Source organism: Wolffia australiana, chromosome 3 (genome assembly GCF_029677425.1).
Source record: "Wolffia australiana isolate 7733 chromosome 3, ASM2967742v1".
NCBI lineage: Eukaryota > Viridiplantae > Streptophyta > Magnoliopsida > Alismatales > Araceae > Wolffia > Wolffia australiana.
The window spans coordinates 450,147-471,305 of record NC_135837.1 but is presented as its reverse complement, the minus strand read 5'-3'; the positions used below and the strand labels follow the sequence as shown (position 1 = coordinate 471,305).

General features: G+C 38.4%; 2 protein-coding genes across 2 annotated transcripts; one reads left to right on the top strand and one right to left on the bottom strand.

The window, feature by feature from the left end:
* The first annotated feature begins 31 nt into the window (after positions 1-31).
* Positions 32-4,010, top strand: LOC144700500 (Translation elongation factor EF1A/initiation factor IF2gamma family protein). Its single transcript, XM_078571899.1, has 16 exons — positions 32-219; positions 636-689; positions 809-892; positions 1,047-1,158; positions 1,435-1,480; positions 1,742-1,813; positions 1,979-2,041; positions 2,126-2,280; positions 2,343-2,407; positions 2,472-2,622; positions 2,712-2,817; positions 2,886-3,021; positions 3,094-3,158; positions 3,232-3,414; positions 3,490-3,562; positions 3,648-4,010. The coding sequence occupies exons 1-16, from the start codon at positions 84-86 to the stop codon at positions 3,713-3,715; spliced, it is 1,569 nt and encodes a 522-aa protein (XP_078428025.1). The 5' UTR covers positions 32-83; the 3' UTR covers positions 3,716-4,010.
* Positions 4,011-16,010: 12,000 nt separating this feature from the next.
* On the bottom strand, positions 16,011-16,700 carry LOC144700462 (EIN3-binding F-box protein 1-like). Its single transcript, XM_078571861.1, has one exon. The coding sequence runs from the start codon at positions 16,698-16,700 to the stop codon at positions 16,011-16,013; it is 690 nt and encodes a 229-aa protein (XP_078427987.1).
* Between the last annotated feature and the right edge of the window lie 4,459 nt (positions 16,701-21,159).

The window sequence follows — 21,159 nt, the reverse complement described above, 5'->3', positions numbered from 1 at the left end:
GCTATAAAGGGGCTTCCTCTTCTTCATCGATTCTTCTTCTTCTACTTCTTCGATTCTTCAGGCGGATCGGCTGTGCGGGTGGCATGGAGGAAGCGAGATTGGAGCCGACGGTACCCACCAAGCCTCTCGCCGACGTCGCCGACGACTGGAGCAAGGAACTGGACGACGCCGCCGCCCCGGAGTCCGCCGCTCCCGCCGAAGAGGCCTCCTCTTCTCAAGGTCTTGCTGCATGATTTGGGGGAACAATTTGAGTTTCCTTTGTTTTTTCTCCTCAATTTCATCGGAATTTCTCTTTTTTCGGGGAGTCTTACGCCGCCCCACCGTTTCTGTTCGATCGATTAGGCTTTCGGCGTCGTTTGTCGTCGTTCGTGATTGGGGGCGTTGCTTTTGGACTTTAGATTCTGGGTTTTATGGAAAGATTGGTGATTTCTTCTTTCTACTTTCATGAAGAGGAAAAAAAAACTTTTTTCGACTCTTTATGCCTTGAAAGAATACGATTGCTATGGATGTCTGGTCTAATGTAAGAGACTCTTGTGCCAAAACCATAATTCTATCCCTGTCGGTCATCGCATTGGCTTTCGATACTTAGTCCAAGGTTCCATTCTGATGCTGCCCAATGTTTTTCTCCCCCCCAGATGATACAAATGACCTGAGAGCAGATCTTCAAGAACTTCAGCTCGAAACTCCTGGTAAGATTGTTTTCATTCATAGGCTTCCCATCATTGTGACATTTCGATGAGTCATTTGTGCCAGTTGTTAGATTTGATATTACCATATCTATTGACTTATCTGGCGATGCATGCTGCAGCGGATGCGCCAAAGGAAGAAGTAATAGTGGAAAATGAGGCGGCAAGAAAGAGACACCTTAATGTTGTTTTCATTGGCCATGTCGGTAAGATCGTGCTCTCTTCTTTTAGTGAGCTTTTTTTTAAAATGTCTTTTAACGAGTTTATGATTAATTTGTTTTGAAGAGGCTGAGTGAGTTTATGGCATTCATCACTGTTAACCCTTTTTTGGGCATATTTTTTCTCCTGTTTCGTGAACAGATGCTGGGAAGTCAACCATTGGTGGGCAGATCCTTCTCCTCAGTGGTCAAGTTGATGATAGGACCATTCAAAAGTATGAGAGAGAAGCAAAAGATAAGAGTCGAGACAGCTGGTATATGAATCTTCAGAATCCTTATTGCTCTGTATCTAGAACGCAATTTATTTTGATCTTATTTCTTCCTCTATCACCTTTTTAGGTCTTCGTGTTATAAGCCTTCATATATTTTTGTCCCTGTCACTCAGGTTTTCTGTTAAGGCAATGCTGCTATTGTAGTCATCTTTTTCATACAGTTTCTGGAAAATTCGTTTCTTCTTCTGCAAACTTTTACGCTTACAGCAAATTTTCTTTTATATTATGGAATTGATATGATTACTCATTTTCCTCTAGGTATATGGCGTATATCATGGACACTAATGAGGAAGAACGTGTGAAGGTGTGTCTTATTTCCCTTTTCTGCGCTTGTCATTAAATTGATTATCTACTCTGGTAAAAAGGTGAAAAGGAAAAACATCAACTGTTATTTATATATTACCTCTTATTTTTTCATGTGTTATCCTCGCGGATGGTTGCAATTTGCAAATCGTCTTTTCTCTATTTCCATCCCACAATCGTGGCTGAAATGTATAGGACCGATTTCTGCGTTTATTTTTTGGAATTGCACTTTTATTCATTTTTGTTTCTGTTGGCAATACAGGGTATCACGGTAGAGGTTGGCAGAGCTCGTTTTGAAACAGAAAATACAAGATTCACAATATTGGACGCTCCAGTAAGTGCATCTGTCGCTTATTTACGGTGTTCATTTTTTATTGTCAAGTTAGTTTTTATTAAGATTGATTTCCATTTGATTGTCGTTGAATCTCTGTCATGAAAAAAGTTGGTCTAGATTTTACTTGTCTTAATTTTTTTATAATCTTCGTTCTGTAATCTCCAGGGTCACAAAAGTTACGTTCCGAACATGATTAGTGGTGCATCCCAGGCTGACATTGGCGTTCTTGTGAGTATCTTTAACTGTGTTATTTGTTTGACCATGTTTTCATGAATTAGATGAATAAATATGTTATTTTTCTTTTTGTGGTAGGTGATTTCGGCGCGGAAAGGTGAATTTGAAACGGGGTTTGAAAAAGGTGGTCAGACCCGAGAGCATGTTCTACTCGCAAAGACTCTGGGAGTGACTAAGCTCATCGTAGTTGTAAACAAGATGGATGAGCAGACCGTAAAGTGGTCCAAAGAGAGGTAATGAACGTTATAATTTAATTAATTAAAGGTCTGTGATAATTAATTACAGTTTTTTTCAGATATGACGAGATCGAATCTAAGATGGTGCCGTTTCTTAGGATGTCCGGGTACAATGTGAAAAAAGGTAGATTTTGTGAATTTTTGTGATTTTTTCTAGTTATATGATTTATATTTTGTGGTATGATCAGATGTTCAGTTTCTTCCGATTTCTGGCTTATTGGGTTATAACATCAAAAGCAAGATGGACCCCAAGGCGTGTTCGTGGTGGTCTGGCCCATGCTTGTTCGATGTCCTTGATTCAGTTGAAGTCCCTCCCCGTGATCCTAACGGACCTGTCAGGTGCAAGGCACACTCAAAAAAAAAAGTTTTTCTAATCATTTTTCCCCAAAGAAGCAACCTCTTTTATATCTGTGAGCTGCTTTTTACAGGATGCCGATTATAGACAAGTTTAAAGACATGGGGACAATGGTGATGGGCAAGATAGAATCTGGCTCTATTCGTGAGGGCAACAGCTTGCTCTTGATGCCAAACAAGGTCTGTCAACTGTGAATTTGGAATACAATTTTGGAGTAAATGCATTTTTCTAATCTTTTTTTTCACAGGTTGATGTGAAAGTGCTCGCTGTGTTTGTTGATGACGAAAAAATGAACTCAGCCGGGCCTGGTGAAAACGTCAAGGTCAAACTAGCCGGTATCAATGACGAAGACATATTACCCGGTTTTGTTCTCTCAAGCCATGGTAAGCGGTCATTTTGTTTGAAAGATAAGGGTAAATTTATATTTCAAGGTTGACTGTTGTGGCTTCTTGCAGACAAACCTGTGCCGTTAGTGTCTGAGTTCAACGCCCAATTGCAAATCCTGGAGCTTCTTGACAATGTACGTGGTTACTTCTTCTTCTTTATTTGTTCTCTTGGATTTTGATATATTTTTTATATTTTTCTTGGGATAGGCAATTTTCACTGCAGGTTATAAAGCGGTCCTTCACGTCCACTCCATAGTGGAGGAGTGTGAGATTGTGGACCTTCTAGAAGAAATTGACCTGAAGAAGAGAAGGGATGGCGACCCGAAGAAGAAGCCCAAGAGGAAGCCGCTCTTCGTGAAGAATGGTGCCGTAGTCGTGTGCCGGGTGCAGGTAAATAATCGGCCATTTACCCCTAAAATAATGCCTTGAAGCTCGAACTTATCAAATGGGAAATAAATATTGTAGGTCAACAACTTGATCTGCGTTGAGAAATTCTCTGATTTCCCACAGCTGGGTCGGTTCACTCTGCGCACAGAAGGTCTTCTATCTTTGTAGTCTTCTTGTTCTTCCTTTCTCTTCGTAATTGGCTGATATTTATCATTCATCTATCAATAAATGTACAGGAAAGACGATTGCTGTCGGCAAGATTGTTGATCTTCCGCCGGCTGGGAGCACTGCCTTCGCTGCTTGAGCAGGGGCAGGAAGAGATATAGGAGGGCTAGGGGGTCTCTGAGCTGACCAAATTTCCGCTTGTTTTTCTCTTCGCTTGACAGATGCAACGTTCTTGTGGGCAGCGGAAAGGATGCGCGTTGATCATCAGGATTTTCCTTGGAGCAGAATGTGAGGTAGAAAGATTATTGTTCGATTGTTGTTCAAAGGTTTTTTTATGAATCTTGGCGCTGACAATTTTTGTTGGCCATTTCTTTCTATGAGCTTGCTTCCGTGCTTATTTCGAATGAAGAAAAAGTGTTCTTATTTTCCAGAAATTTAATCGTGTCTATAAAAAGGTATTAGAGGACATGGAAAGAGCGGTCATCTTGTTTTGTTTAGAAAGAAGTTTCAATGTGATTTATTTATATTGTTTCAGTTTATAACAACTAAAGGAAAAACGTTAGCCATCGAACAAGTACAGTATCATTCTTCCTTACTGTGCTGGAAAATGAACTTCATTTTGTATCATTACTGACTCTTGGGGAATATTTTCGGTGTTCCTATCACAATTGATTCTGTAACAGCAAGTTGGAAGCACTCTCACTCAAGTGTTAGCCTGAGTTTCTGTGAAAGTTGAGCATGAGAGTTGCAAAGGGGGTCAATTATTGTTTTAAGTTAAGCCAATTTCAAGAATAATTAGTCTTCTTAAGCATTAACCACATTCAGGAAGTTAATCCTTTTACTTCCTCTGTTATTCTAACTAAACGAAGACAACAAATGCATGTTTACTTTTGGTGGGACAAGTCAGCTCTTAGATATAATAATCACAGAGAGTTTCTTGAAATAATAAAAAAGCCGAATGCCACGCTAGATATCAAGGAGCCATTTATTTTGCGTGTAAAGAAAATTCATCTGAGACCTAGCTTTCAACACAGACCTCCAAGTTCAAATCTTTGATTGAATTTCATCACAGACCTCCAAGTTCAAAGTATTGTGGTTGGATGAATATGCATGGGTCTTGGTTGTTGTCACAACAGATTCGTAAACATGGGTGCTAAAATACCCTCAGGGATTCAATGGATGCACACTAATATATAATTTTATCCCAAAACATCATATTCATAACCTGGTTGCCCAGCTTTCTACCTCTCAGTCCCAATATTTAAGACATTCCATAGCTGATCCAATGCACATTTGAACTTCCCAATTTATGGTCTTTTTTCTTCTACTCCCCTTAAAAGTTATGCACATGCTAAACTTAGATGTATAAAACCCCCTGGTCTCGTAAATAAATTGAGCCCATAATAAGAAAACTTGGAATAATACAATAACAATCTGTGGTAAAAAGATTAATACAATAAGACTAATCCTTAGGTTAGTCACAAATAATAAAAAACATGGAATAAAACAATAAAAATCCACGGGAAAAAAAAATTAATGTCGGTTATTTTGGTGAACGATGAACTTTCTCATGCTTTGACAAGGATGCACACAAATTTTCATTGGATCAGATTTTATATTTCCTCATAGACCTTATTTTATCTCTTTAATCTTTCTTCTTTCTCACATTAATATTAGAGGGATGCTACTATGCCAACATGACCTTCATAGATGCCCCAATATATTCTTCAGCAAAGAAGAAAATGTTCGCCATAGTGCATGCGTTAGAAAAACTCTGATGTTATTTATGAGGTTGTAAAGAACTTGTTCTCCCTAATTGTCCAATTCGGAAAAATTTCCCTAAAAATAAGAGGCTATACATAGGCTCATTAGCTGGATATTAGTGTTGCAAGAATGAGACACAAATTAGAGATATAAAAAGAAGCGTGAATGTATTAGATGAGCACCTATCCAGATTGAATGTGAAGAACCTACAACCCATTAGGTGTACATTTTGGGATAAACACATTACAGGTCTAAGTGAAGTAAATCCCTTGATATTGTCACACAGTACCTTACCTTGCCCCTGGAAGGAGGTGCAAAAGAGTGGGATTTCAGTGTCAGCAAGATATTATTTAGGAAATTACCATTCTAATATTGGGTTGCACCGTAATTTTTCCATCAAGGGGTTGAACAGGTATTGAGGAGATGTGCGTCTGAAAATGGGTAGTAATGTAAAATCTCATAACATTTCATACCTCCCATGTGGGGATCATTACTCCTTGAGGTTCACAACAACGAATGTGATGAAATGTGGGTTTTAATATTTGTTTTTATTTAAATATTCTCATGATTTTTAGGTGAACTGTATGAAGTGTCAACCATGACATACTCATGAATTTAGATGGATAAATGCAATTGCCACAGAAAATGATGGTAAGATAGGGATAAATGTCTAATAGAAGATATTCTTATCGAATTGGATTATCCAGTGCCATCATAAGTGATAGAGGATCATAATTTACCAACCATCAATTTAGATCATTGTCTTAGAGCTATGTAGTCCACCACTAAATTAGCACATCACACCATACTCAGGTCAATGCCAGGAGGATGTAGTGAAGGAGAACTAGACAATGGTTCAAAATATTGTTATACTTGATGAAATATATAGGCCCCTGAGGTAGTAGGATACATGATAAGGGTACAGAACCACTCACAAAAACCTCTTGGGATGACACAATACAAATAAATACAAATAGATATTTGGTAAGGCATGCCATCTTCATGCGGAATTAGAACAAAAAAGCACATTGGGCCATCAGGATGTTGAATCTACCCTTGAATGATAAAAGGGAATGATGTGAAAGTATTAAGAAATGAGTCATATTAGAGCTTTCAGATTCGTAAAGCCCCGGTGAAGGCCTTCCATGATTTTTTTTTCGAAATGTACAGAGATTAATGGAAATCAGAAATTTAGAATTTATAATTATCTTTGTCTTCTTGATCAGAATGTTTGAGATTCCATAGGGCATATTATGAAGAATGACAAAAACTTAAACATATCAAAGGCCTTTGTATGGTATGGATTCCATCTCCTCATCCAAGCATGGTATACATATTTTGAAAATCATAAAACTTAAAGAAAAATATTTTCTATTGAAAATATTTATTCCACATCTATTGAAAATACCTATCCCCATCTTTCCTGAACAAAACTCCAGTCTTGTCGGCATCATTAATATCCTCATTTTGATCAAGAGCATCTGGTTGCTTCAAAAACTCCAAAATGATCAGAAGCCTAATGCGCTCTATTTTGATTAGTGATCTTTTTCAGGTAACAAATTGTGAAATCATGAGTTGAGTAACAATGCATATGAGAGTTGGGAAGCGGGAGTTACCTTACTGACCAAGAGGGGAGCACCCCATGGAAAAATCAAGGAGAAGAGAGATGAAAACACACGATATTAGAATGCATTATGTAGAAGGGAACTATAACATGTCTTTAGATTGTGCTAGGACAAACATGGTGTAAAAATATCCCATATGGGATAAATTAGAAATAGAGATATGGATAGAGAGGGTTAATGGAACCATCAAGCTCTTTAAGCCATCTCATAATGATCTGCATCCCAATGAGAATAACCTCTTCCATGCACACCACTCACACACACACATCAGAGAAATCATGGGAAATCTTAAAAAAAGGTTGTAACGAAACATTTGCTTCATCACTTCCCCCAACACAATGCAGCATTATTAGAGAAATGTGGGAAAAACTTCTAATTTCCCAATGGGGGATGAAATCTACCTCTCTTCTTATTGAGCTGTATATTTTTGAAGGACTATAATGATAAATTATTTATTCTTCTCATCTTCAAATGTGGCTTGGGAGGGTGTTAAATTGACATGGTTTGAGACATTTAATATTTATCTTCAAATTTTGATTCCACATTATTGGATATTTATGGAACCACTCATTTAAAGGGACATGCAGATATTGACTTACATCATATAATGCCTATTTAATTAATGATTCATTGTGGTTAGCTCTTTGATGTTAACAAAAGCTTTAGGAACATGCTTGACGTATAATGAAACAGTTATTTCCTCTAGATCTCACACATCTTTATCTCTTCATCTTTGATATCATTAAATAAATGATATCCTCGGCAAGCTTCTGATGCATGATGGTATAATGACAATGAAATGAACCGAAAAAGGAAATCCTTGGCTAGGATAAATCAAACTGCAAAATCTACATGACATATCATATTGATAAACTCAAAATTTGGGTAAAAATTACGTCGTTTAGAATTTGAGTTTAACCAATAAAATTTATAACCGATACTCGTGTATAATCTAATTAGTTAGTGATTAGTATGGGTCGTCTCCAAAGGGAACACATATTAGGGAAAGTAAAATCTCAATTGGGTGAAGCGAAGATGAGAGGGCTTATGTATATGGCAGTGAATGCGTGACAAGAGTAGATAATAATATGATAAATGGCTAATTAGGTTTTACTAATTTGGGATTAAGATGGACGAGAAAGGAGAGGAAGATGGGATTGTCACAACGGCATAATATGTGGCATAAACCCGAGTGGATACAGTGGTAAAGATGGCAAGAATGAGGTAGACCGATGATAGACATGAGAGACGTAATGGTATGTGTTGGTTGAAATAGGAAGGAGAGAGATGTGTGACGAGATCATCACAGTTTAGAGAGAATGTGAAATGAAGGTTAAGGTGAGGATGGGTACGGGACGATGATGGAGTGGATTAAGGATGGTAATGGGTGAGGGTGATAGATGGTGAAGATGGATAAACTAACTAAGAGTGTTGGAAATAATTTAATCTAAGGCGAAAGGAAAACCTTAGATCCCTATATTCTGCAGGGATCACGGTGCCTTCCTGCTGTAGATAAGCCTCCCCACTTCTCTATAGAACCTCCCCAAGCACTTGACAACCAAGGAACACTTGATGGACCTTCAAAACTTCACTTTCTTTCAATCGACCTCACTAGGAGGAAGTGAGCTTAAAGATATTTTTTACAATGATTGGGGGTTCAATTGATACATCCAACATAAGGATGGATAGAGGACAAAAATACAAAGCAGCCCTTAAAATTTCAGCTTGATCCAAGTTCTGAATCATCAGATATCAAGCCTGGAAGTTGGATGATTTCTAGCCGTCGATTTACTTCAAATATTTCACTCCTGGGGCCACGAAACACATTTATTGCTAAAAAATAGCTTCTTCTTTCTGATTGGTCCATGCTACCTACGCTAGGAAAAGTAAAAAGGCACAAAATATATTCTGGAATTCATATTTAATAAAATAAAAGCCCAAAAATACAAATAAATATAGATTTCAACTTAGAAAAATCATACCTTTACAAATTTAATGTCTAAAAATTCTGAAAAAATCATATTCTTACTCAGAAAATTGCTTTCATTCAGAATATGCTGTCATAAAAATCTCCAAAAACAAAAATACAAATAATTCAGAATATCATAATAAAAATAGGATGACATGCATATATGATTAATTCAATGCAAATAAAAATGTAAATATAGTCATATTAAGCTACTAAAAATGCATGTCATCATATATCCTTTAAATCTCTAGAAAAAATAATGATAGTGCAATCCCTTCCCTCGCACAAGGGGGGGTAATTTCTTACCAACATCACACTAAAGCATCACATTTTTTTTTAAAAATCTACCAATAAAATACAAATCATAATTCCATCTTCGTCGTTTGTTTGCATTGGCTTTGGTAGATGGAAGATGATTGTCAATCCTAATCAAGAGGTCAGAATCGATGAATAATAATGGGTGGGAATGTTACACATGATGTAATGTCATTCATCTCCAAATCAATTGATGTTAGATTATTATCAAGTTGTCATTGGGAGTCTTCCTTGTCTTAGCTTAGGGGATGAGACAAATAGCAATTCAAGCTGAAGATATGTTAGGATGACAATGACAAACTTCTTCATCCATAAAGTGATTCTAGCATGGCCACTTCCCCTGTCTCACTATAAATACAAGCTTCCATATACAAAATTTGTGGGAATATAAACTGGAGGGAGTTCTAATGAAATCAATTTTTTTTTTGTTATTGGATTTGAGTTTAATCAACAAAATTAATAAAACTTTACTCATAAAATAACTTACCAGTGAGTGATGAACAACAGTCTTCTCCAAAGGGAACATTTATTAAGGTTTAAATACTCTTTAAATGATGATTCAAGAGGGATGAAAGGAGATACATATAAAATAGGAGATTATCATGTGATGCATACAATATGGTTAAAGGGTGATAATAATTTTTTAATTATGATGATATGAATAATAATATGAGGAATATGTACAAATATGTTGATAGATCAAATAGAATGAGAGACTGAGATAGATGACGACACAAAGTGATGATGGATGTAGAAGATGAATAAGAAGGTATTATGATGAGATGGGTGAATGGATGTGAGTGGATGTGGATGTATTATGGTGAAATAGAATGATGGAATGATAAAGATCTAACTAATGAATGTGATGGAAGAAAAGTGGTGGTTGTGAGATGGCGAAGAGGATGATGGACTAGATGATTTAGGGTTTTTATATGAGATAAAGGGGTCAAGATTGAGATAAAGATCATAGATGGCTGTGGTAGGGTGAGAGGATGTATATATATGGCTGGCAAGCTAACCACACATTCCACATCTTTTTCCATGTTCTTTAATGGAACATATTCATTATAGTGCAAGTGTGATGCATGATCGGACTTAGTGAATCATGATGATATCGTAATACGGAGATCACTAGTCTTTAAGCATGTGTTCTAAATATTCACATTTGAAGGATATGAGAGAAGGACATCGAAGTGTCCAGATAAAATATCATTATCTAGCCTTACTCATATGATGAGTATGGCTGTTCCTGTAGCCGTTAGTATGGAGACACTAAGGATAGATAGTGGGTGCTCTTTAGTGGAAAGAGTTCACTGAATTTATCGATACGAATCCCTAAATGATATTATACCAAACTATCAATCAAGTTGATCCAGGTAACGGTTGTGTATGTGGTCCTTAGACCTGACACACCAAAGATGTTTTGTTGACGTATATTGGTACTTTGACTACGGATTACATATCCCTAATGATGGGATTCTAAATAGTCTTAGTTCAAGTACATCAAGAAGTTAACGAAGATGATTGAGTGATCAAGATGGGATCGTCCACCCACGGTATAAGAGGTGATAGTTCAAGGAAGACGATGCGATGAAGTCCTTGGCCAAGGTAATTAAATATCGAGAGAAGAGTTCTTTGATGATTTCCGAATGCATCAGTACTTACTTGGATGACCGACTAGGGTTTGACAGTTGACCATACCCTAAGTCATCATTAGAGTGTGAAGTGGATGAGAGACTATACATACATGGTAATGGATGATGAACAGGTTCCATGAGTGAGTCGATACACATTCTAAAGCATAAGGTGTAGCTTGGTTCTCCACGTATTGGAGACTCAACCTATCGATTAGGTTATAGTTAATCTATATGATGTTAATTAATCTATATGATGTTATAGTTAATTAATTTGTAAGGCCAATAAAGGTTTTTGGTCCATTTGAGTTGTTAACTACACAGATACATGGGCCTAGAGGGTCACACACAAATGGTCTTTTGGACATCAGAAGATATATGTAAGTTTTTAGGGTTTTTATAAAAAATACCCACTTAATATAAACAGGGAAAGGCCCTGACGAAATTCACCCAGGCCAGCATTGTTCAGGGGCCTTCCCCTTCTTCTCCTTTATTCCCACACTTCATCTCTACTCCCAATGTGATCACGACGGCCTAATGACAACAACATAAATTGAACGGGGCTCTTCAATGAGGAGGAGATCCCACACTTCATCTCTACTCTCGATGTGCTGAGGACCGTGTGTATACGTCTAGAGGCTGCACATTTTAGGAGCTCGATTCATCTCGCACCAGGATCCAAGAAATCACGGATGCAATCCGTGCATTGGTACTTTACTCAATGGTTTTATCGATGCCATACAATTCCATTTAAGTCTTTCGCTACGGAATGAGCTGATATCTTCATTCAGATATAGACCTACAGAACCCAACAATGAAGTTCTTCTTCCACTAACTTTCCTGCTCATTTAGTGCCTATGTGCCATCCCTTTTGTCATAAACTAGGTGCTTGTATCTGAATCACTCACTTCTAGGCCTTCCCTTATTTATACTTCACAAAAATTTTCATATAACCCCTAAGTTTATGTATATCAATGTAACAATTTGTGTATGATCTCTTAGGTTCATATATTAGTCTACTTAACAACTTCATTGGCCCAAATAACCTTTATTTAGTGTTCGAATTAAATATATACTATCATAGATTAATTAATAACTGCTTTGTTCAACTCAATTGATAAGTTGTGTTTCAAGTACTTAGGGGGCCAGTCTACACTTTGTACCTTAGAAGATTCAAAGTTGTGTAATGAATCTCTCATGGAACCGTTTTGTCATTTTCTAGCATGTATGACATGTCCCTCATCTTCTTCACACTTATTGGATGACTTAGGGATTGGCTATTTTTTAAACCTTAATTGGTCATGTGAGTCAGTATGGTTGCATTTAGAAATCATTAAAGAACTATGGTCAAATATTCTAGTGTATTGGGTAAGGACTTCATTGCAACATCTTCCTTGAGCTATATTCTATTATACCCATATTTACCACTCAATGATCTTCACAAACTTCTAACAACAGTCAAGCTCATATAGTTAGGAATTCCATGAATAGGAACTCACACACCATAAATAAAGTAGAATTGTCCATCCATAAGACATCTTAGGTTTCAGGTCTAAGGAATGGTCACAAAACTATGCTGTGAATCAATTTTTTTTCAAATATTTGGAATCATACCACTTAGGGATTCAAATGGACGAATTCAGTGAACTCTTTCTGATAAAGATCACCCACCATCTATCCTTCTTTAAGCACATTTAAGACATTTATAAAACCGAGCTAAATAAATCATAAAATTGTGAAAAATCCAAATATTTGTGAATATTATTTTTAAATCAAAAAAAATTAGGGACATGAATCCACATTAAATCAAGTGATCCTTATCCTCCAAACCCATAGAATTAAATTCAAACTCTATGTGAGTTAGGGCACTTCTATTTAAAATCACTTCCTCTATATTTTGCATCTTTGTATTTTTTAATCCTTGGGAATAATATTTATTTGATCCACTATTGTTATAGATGCGTGTGGGAGGGAGTTCAAGTTTGATCAAGAATCTTGAAGAAAAAGCACTACTTGGAGAGTTCAAGTCACAATAAGATTAGTGTGATCTTTGATATTTTTGAAATGAGACTTTTTATATTTTTCTCTAGTTAAAATTATATTGATAACTATGGTAAATGATATCTAATGCATCAAACAACACTAAAAAATCAATCATGTAGCAAAAGTTGAAACATTTTTCTCCACCACACGTCGACCACACACCATCACTCCTTGGTGCACTATCACCCTCAAATTATATTTTGGCCAGTGTAACTGCATGAAAACTTTTCTGTTGGATTTCTAGATAAGGATATCTTAAAATCCCAAAAATTTTCAAACACGTCTAAAAATATTCTTAAAATATTGTAACCAAAATTTCTTTCTAACCTCATAGTAATTAACATTTTATGAATATTGCTGCATAAATGAGAGGCTTAAAAAAATATACTTTAATCTCTGATTTGGATAGAAATAATTGGAACACATAATATTATTAATCTCTGATTTATTGTCTCATTATAATTCATTTAGTCATAACATGTATTTGGGGAATTCATTATAAGCATCACAGATGAATTATATAAATATAATGCATCAATGAATTCTGAATGAGATGTGAAAATTGAGATTGGCTAATTGACCTCATATATTTCTATCGTTACAGGTTTAGTAGATTTCAGTCATATACTTGTAAGTGAAATAGTTTTAATATGTTCATAGAGTTTGAGTATTATTATTCCAATATGATAGAACTAAGAATCATGGAGTGAAAATTGATCTCTGTGAAGTGATAAAAGCACGTGATAAGATCAATGGAGAAGATGAATCATATTGATAAAAACTGATGAATGGGAGCATCATGAGTTGAGATATGCAAAGATGATTTAACAATAAATGAATGGCTACAAGAGTCATGAGAGTGTGAATTGCAATAAGTTTGGCCCTCTCACATTTCTGGACAACAAGGAGGAGAATTATCAGCGCTGAAGAAGACAAAGTGGTGTTTCACTCTCAATCTCTCCAAATAGCAACAAAAAAGAATAACCTTGACTACAACTCTCTCGCAGAAAGCAATCATCTTCCATCGTATTTAGAGATTCTAAACAGAATGGTAGGGACACGTTTGACAAATCTTGAAGTGAGACACTTGCTTATTTTCATAATTATTTTAAGGTATCCATATGGGAGGGCACATAGGAGAGTGCCTTCTCATTTCACCAAAAAAATAAATTGAGAAGTGCATGAATATTTGAGGAAAAAAATTAAAGAACTGACTGATGGCCAGTCCCTGTTAGTAAACAGATAATAACCATAAATATTTAGTAGAATTAGAAACAGTGGGATTAATACTGATAAGTGAGTTGAAAACTCAGTGCCACGTCACGGCCCACCTCAGCGTCTAGATGGGACTCTTAACAAGATTATCTAGTAAAATCAGGACATGTACCCTATACTCGGTATGAGAAATTAGCGGTTATGATGAAATATAGGAAAACACCTAGAGGAAAGGATCAAATATAGATAGGAAAACATCTAGTGGCTTGGATTAAATATAGATAGGAAAACATCTAGCGGCTAGGATTAAATCCATTGAGGATCCAACGGACGACATTCTTCTTAACATAGCCGTTATATCCTGAGATAATGGTCATGATTAAGTTATAGAAACTAAGTTTAATACTATTAACTACTAGGATAAATACCAACCAAATGTATCGGTGATTTATGGATTAATAATAATCTCTCTCTCAATCTCTCGATCTTGGGTGTTCCTTCTCTCCCTCTCTCTTCTCCTTCTCCTCTTCCCCTTTCTTGTTCTTGAGAAAGATTATGAGTTCTTTCAAATACTGAGTCTTTCAAGGCTGAAATTCTGTACGGCTCCCAGATGTTTTGCCCGATATTTAGACATGATAATAGACCATCTCGACCTTCGTATTCGTCAGACTGACTCCGAAGTCTGCATGCTCATCTGTGATTGGCATTACCATGTGATATTGACTGAATAGGTTGAGGAGAATATGAGATATTTTGTGAGGAAGAAGAATATTTAGAAACCACTACCATGTCAAAATGTATAACATTCTTCTCCCTCTCAAAGAACCCTAGGCTCCCAACCATGTTCCCAACCCTGAGCCCTCTTGAAGAGTGACATGGTTTCTCATTTGAATATTTTTATTATTTCTGATAAGTAGAGGGGTTCTAAGGTGTATAGGCTCTCTGTATTTGTTCTTAGAAGCATTGAAGTATAATTTTGGCATTACATTTCTTGTTGGCAGATCCTGCTGCCCTTGCACTGGCGTAAATATACATGCTTCACCACCAAAGAGTTTGCAGATAGCTCTGAGAAATGAACTTGCTCCAGTCCAAAATTTGAGTCTAAAGTCACTCCTAAAGATTTTAAAATTTGAGGGGTATTAAAAAAAAGAGTTCTAAAATTTTAATTAAAATACAAGAAATAATTTATCCCTGAAACTCACAAAACTATAGTTTAATTGATGACATGAAAAATATGCACGAAAACGAGATAAACTTTAAAAGAGAGTCATTTTCTAACATTCAAGATAAAATATATTGTTCCTGCTTAAATAAATAAATTTACTTTAATGCAATCTGTAAAAAACCAATTGTATAGGGTATCATTGATAGTGGGGTCTTGCGGATTGGGAATATTTAATGTACACTATAAGTGATAGGGTATTACTGAGAGTGGGGTCCTATAGATCAGGAAGTACCCAATAAAGAATAAGGGACTTGCGCAAACTTGTGTTCATCATTGAGTCTTCCTTTTCCTTTTTTCCCTTCCTTTGATAGTATTAGATATTCTAAAAATACGTCTAGTGGATAGAAAAATATTTATATAAAACTTTAGCAACATTGGAAGTAATCTGTGTACACTCTCCCACCAGCTTCAGCATTCACATCTCTCAATCAAAGATCAGCCTGTAGTCTATTGAATTGGATTGGCTAAAGCTTGCTTCACTGGGCTTTGTGCCAAGCTCAGTGTCATTAACCACTCGGCCTTCGAAGGGCATTCCTCCTAAGAACTTTCCTTAGATTTGACTTGCTTTACTCGAAGAACAATCTTCCTTTTTTCTTTCTATCTCTGTGCTTCATAATTTGTTCAGGATTTTATACCATCATCAGTCAATAAAGAATATCACAGCACCACATGCTGTTCCGCAAATCTGCTATGGCGTGTCCGCTAATTGAGCTGCAGTGTTGGAGATCAAGGCCGTCCAGGGACGACACAAGCTTGTTCAGATGACAGACGCACTCCTCGGAAATCATGGGGCATCGAGACAGCGAAAGGACCCGCAAGTCGAGCATCATGGACGACACAAGGGTGGCCACTCTGTCGTCCGTCACGGCATATCTAGAGATATCCAAGTCCTCAAGCGCCCTATAGAAAGCTGCGAAGCTCCAAAGGCTCTTGTCTGTAACCTTATCGCAGCCCCCCAAACTAAGAACGTGGAGACTCTCTTCCTGCCGCCTTGCCATTAGGGAGACGACATCGTCCGTCAAATTCACACACTCCCCCAGATTAACTTCAACCAAGCCGACACAGCCCTTCTCAACCATCGAGAGAAACCCTTGCTCGGTGAGCTCCTCGTTTCCATAGAGATCTACCTCCCACAGACGAGGGCAGAGTTTCGTCATGATGGCTAGCTCCGCATCTCTGAAGCCCCGGCAGCGATGAACGCTCAAGAATTTCAGTTCCGGAAGATTGTAGAAGCGAGATAAGTAGTGTCCAAAGTGTCGTCCCTCGTACCCATGCAACCCGTCAAAGTTAGCGCCCTCAGCTTCTCTGCGCTTGGGCAAGAGGACACATGGCATCGAGCAAGCCTGGCAGGCTAAGTCGTGGGCAGTCCTCGAGCTGAAGCATCTCGAGAGAACTGTTAGAATTTGGTGATCAGATAGTATAGAAGGAAAGAGACGGTAGATGAACAGAAACGAAAATGGGCAGAAGAAAGGAAATGATGCTGATCGGCTTTATGTCTGTGGGATACAATTATGGGTCCTCTTTATAGAATCCCCGCAATGCGTCAGGTGACTAATTAGTTAATGGGATTTAAGTCGTAGTGGCGTCCATGACGTGTCAGCACGATCCGGTGTGATCTCTGTGTCTGCCACATAGGGATGAGGCGAGATCTTCTAGGCGGCGCTCTTGGAACAGGGAGTGGCCTTGGTCGTGTGGCGGCGACCGATGCTCGAGGTGGCGACGGGGGATTGCAATAACGTCAGCCGAATCCTTCTCGAAGGTTCGGCTGATGTTGTCTCGTCTTGCCGTTGGGTGGACGTGTCGTCTGATTGCAATAACGTCAGCAGGAAAGGTTGCTTGGCCAAGCTTTTCGTGAGAATATCTATGTGTTGATTATGACTGGAAGTGAGAATATCTATGTCGTCTGATTGCAATAACGTCCGCTTCGGTGCTGGAGCGGGCAACAATATTTTGTTTCTTGGAGCTCCAAGAAACAAGATTAGTCCCAAAATAAATCAGGTATCCGCTTGTGGAACGCTGATCCGTTGAATCTCCAGCCCAATCTGCATCGCTAAACGTATTTAGACATGAGTTAAAGTTTCTATAATAGATTAGTCCAAAATTGGCAGTGCCCTTGAGATACTGCAGTAAATGTTTAACTGCCTTCCAGTGGTGCGGTTGGGGTTGGTGCATGTGTTGACATGCTTTGTTGACGGCGTAGCAAATATCTGGGCGAGTGAGCGTGAGATATTGAAGGCCCCTTACAATTTGACTGTAGAGAGTGCCATCACAACAGCCGTCAGAGGTTGTGCGCGTGGAGGCCGGGGCCGAGGCGACTGTGGGATTACAGTTATCCATGTTGGCACATCGAAGGAGGGTAGATAGATAATGAGATTGAGAGAGAGCTAAACCGCTTGGATGAGGGATAAGCCGTGTTGAGGTTTTTGTGTTTTAATGTACACTAAATTACATTAATATCATGAATTTATAATTAAGAAACTAATTTATAATTAGAGCTTAAAAATATTTTAAGATTATGTTTTTAAACTATTTTAAAACTATAAAATAAACTAAAATAATCTTAAAGTACACGGGAGATGAAGATGAAAAATGTTTTTTAAACTTTCTGAAAATAATTTTAAAAGTATTAAAATATTATTTTAATACTTTAAAATATTTTAAAAGGTCATTTTATATTTAAGGTATGTTGAAATTATTTTCAGAAGCCTTAGAAATATTGTTAACTACTTTAGAAAATATTACAAATATTTTTCTGAATTTTTTAAACAATTAAAAGCCTTTTAAATGGTGCAAAATTGACTTTTAAATAAATTTTTGGTATTTTAGTTCATTTAAAAAGGGCCCAATAAGGCCTAAATGGGCGGAGCCCATTAGCCTTAGTGGCGGACCCGACGGGTGGATTTAACCAGTTAAATCCGCGGTCGGGTCCGCTACTAAAGTTTGAATAATAAAAAATATAAATATATACATATATATGGGGAGGGCGGGATTTGAACCCACAACCTCTGCCCCAGTGCGCCATGAAGGTTTTATTTATAGAAAGACCTTTTTTTTATATAATAATTAATTAAGTTAAACTTAACTAAAGAACGAATTTAAAGGGTCAAAGGGCGGGTCCGACGGTTGACCTTCCGAAAAGGTCTTTAGTAAATGCCAAAATTCGAATTGTTCCGACTTTTGACATTCCATTGTTAATTTCGTTAATGGGTAATTAATGTCATTAATTACGTCATTAATGAAACCTTCCAAAAATCTTTGAAAATTCATAAAAAATTAAATACAGATCCTTTTGAGCTCGAATTTTTTTGAAATTCTCAGAAAATTACAACCTACCCTCTGGTCCTATAAATACCCCTTCAGAGCAAGGGTTGAGGCATCCCTTTTGAAAACCATCTCTCTTGTACTACTCTTGAAGAAGAAAGTGCTCCTTCTTGTGAAGTTTCTCCCCTGCAATCAGCGTGGTTGTGCTTGTCCATTGATAAGGGAAGTTTTTCATTTTCATCATTCATCCATTTAGTGAATAGAGTGATAGTTTCCTTCACATTCTTGTTATAAGTGGTGAATTTGTGTGATTTCTTGAAAGAGTGTGAAGGATTGATCTTGAATCCTTGAAAGAAGTTTTTAGTGGGATTGAATTTGTGATCTGAGTAGACATTTTGGAAAGCAAAAGGCTGACATATTGATCTTGATATCATATCTTGAATTTTAGTGTTGATTATCCGTCATACATCATTGAGAGCGGTGATTGACCTTTGATCAATCACGGGGAGCGGTATAGCTTCTATTTAACTAATCTGAGCAGGTGACGAAGATCGAGAAGGCAGGGAGGTGACGTTGGTGGCATCAAGGACGTAATGGTGACGAGGGAAGTGGACGTACGAGGAAGAGTTCGTAACGGTCTACCCGAAGGTGGTTCGGGGTTGAAGCTCGTGCACCAAAGAACGTGACGTGCCATCGGAAGACTCCTCTGTAGAAGCAACTCTGTAAGTTGGGTTAGGGTACCTTACAAGGGAGGATCCTTAGTAAGGTTATCCTGAGTCCTAATTTGGACTCGAAGGGGGGCCTTGGATTGACTCGATCACTAAGCGGATCGAGGAACCAAGTAAATCTAAGTGTTTGAGAGAAAGAAGGTGAGAGTCAAATCAAGGAATCTTAAAATCTAATTAGGCAAACAAAAAGTAGATAAGCTAATTTACCCCCCCCCCTCTTAGCTTCCAACAAGCCGGATGCCGAGAAAATGGCGTGCCGGTCCGAGGTCGCGGATTGCAAATTTGTGTAACAGGGAGTTAAGGAGTGACGTTACCCCCTGGCGATCCGCGCCGAGGACGAGAAAATCATCAATGTAAATTAGAAGATAAATGCGAGAGTGAGGGGTAATTTTGAAAAACAGAGATGTATCAGTGCGGGAGCCAAAAAAACCAAGAGAGAGAAGATAAGTGGAGAGTCTTAGAAACCAAGCACGCGGGGCTTGTTTTAATCCATAAAGCGATTTCCGTAAGAGACAAACATGAGAAGAAAAGTTAGGATGGACAAAACCTGGGGGTTGACGCATGTAGACGTTTTCTTGGAGGTCACCATGGAGGAACGCTTTGGAGACGTCGAGCTGATGGATGCACCATTTCTGGGAGACCGCAGTGGCAAGAAGGAGACGGATGGAGGTGATTTTGACGACGGGGTTGAAGGACTCCTCGAAGTCAACGCCGAGGGTTTGACAGTATCCGTGGGCCACCATGCGGGCCTTATGGCGGGAAATGGATCCGTCGGGATGAAGCTTAAGCCGATAGATCCATTTGCAGCCGAGAATGCGAGCGTTCGCGGGAGGGGCTACGAGCGTCCACGTGTGATTTTAAGGAGAGCGTGATGCTCGGCGAGCACGGCATCACGCCAGGTGGGCTGAGTAGCGGCTTCAGGATAAGAAGTAGGCTCGGCGGGAGACTTGGTGATGTTATAACAGTGAGGAGAGATAGGTTGAGTGCGAGCGTAGATTTCCTGAAGGGAGTGGAGAGGGCGAGGTGGAAAGTCGGGACTAGATGGAGTGTTATTATTCGACGGGAAGGGCGTCGAGAGTGGGGAGTTGTCAGAGGTACTGGACAAAGTGGGTGAGGGGACAGTTTCGGAAGTAGGGGACGAGGGTGGTGTAGCGTGGGTCGACGGTGTTGGAGGAATGGGTAGTGGAGCGGTAAGTGGTGCCGGTCCAAGGAGGCTGGGGGTTGAGGGTTGACTTTCATCTTTGGTCAACCCAGGAAATGTGCATTCATCAAATTTAACATCACGGGAGATGAAGAGTTTACCGGAGACGAGAGAGAGACAACGATAACCTTCGTGATGTGCGCTGTAGCCCAAGAAGACGCAACGCTTGGAACGAGGGAGAGTTTGTGAGCTGCATAATAGCGAAGATGAGGAAAACACAAGCAACCAAGGGATTTGAGAGAGGAGGGCTTAACTTTGTGTAGAAGTTCGAATGGAGACTTGTTGGTGAGGACCGGTGATGGCATGCGATTGATCAAGAAGGTAGTAGTTGCCGCGGCTTTGTCCCAAAACTGGGAAGGTAGTCGGGCATGGCTGAGCAAGGCAAGCACTGTTTCGACGATGTGCCGATGTTTCCTCTCGCCCGTGCTGTTCTGCTGAGGCGTGTGTGGGCACGACACCCGGTGGTGTATGTTCGGACTTAGTAAATTATGATGAGTTCAAAATACAAAGATTACTAGTCTTTAAGCATGTGTTCTAAACATTCCTATTTGAAGGATACACAAGAAGGACGCCAAAGTATTTGAATAGAATAACACTATCTAG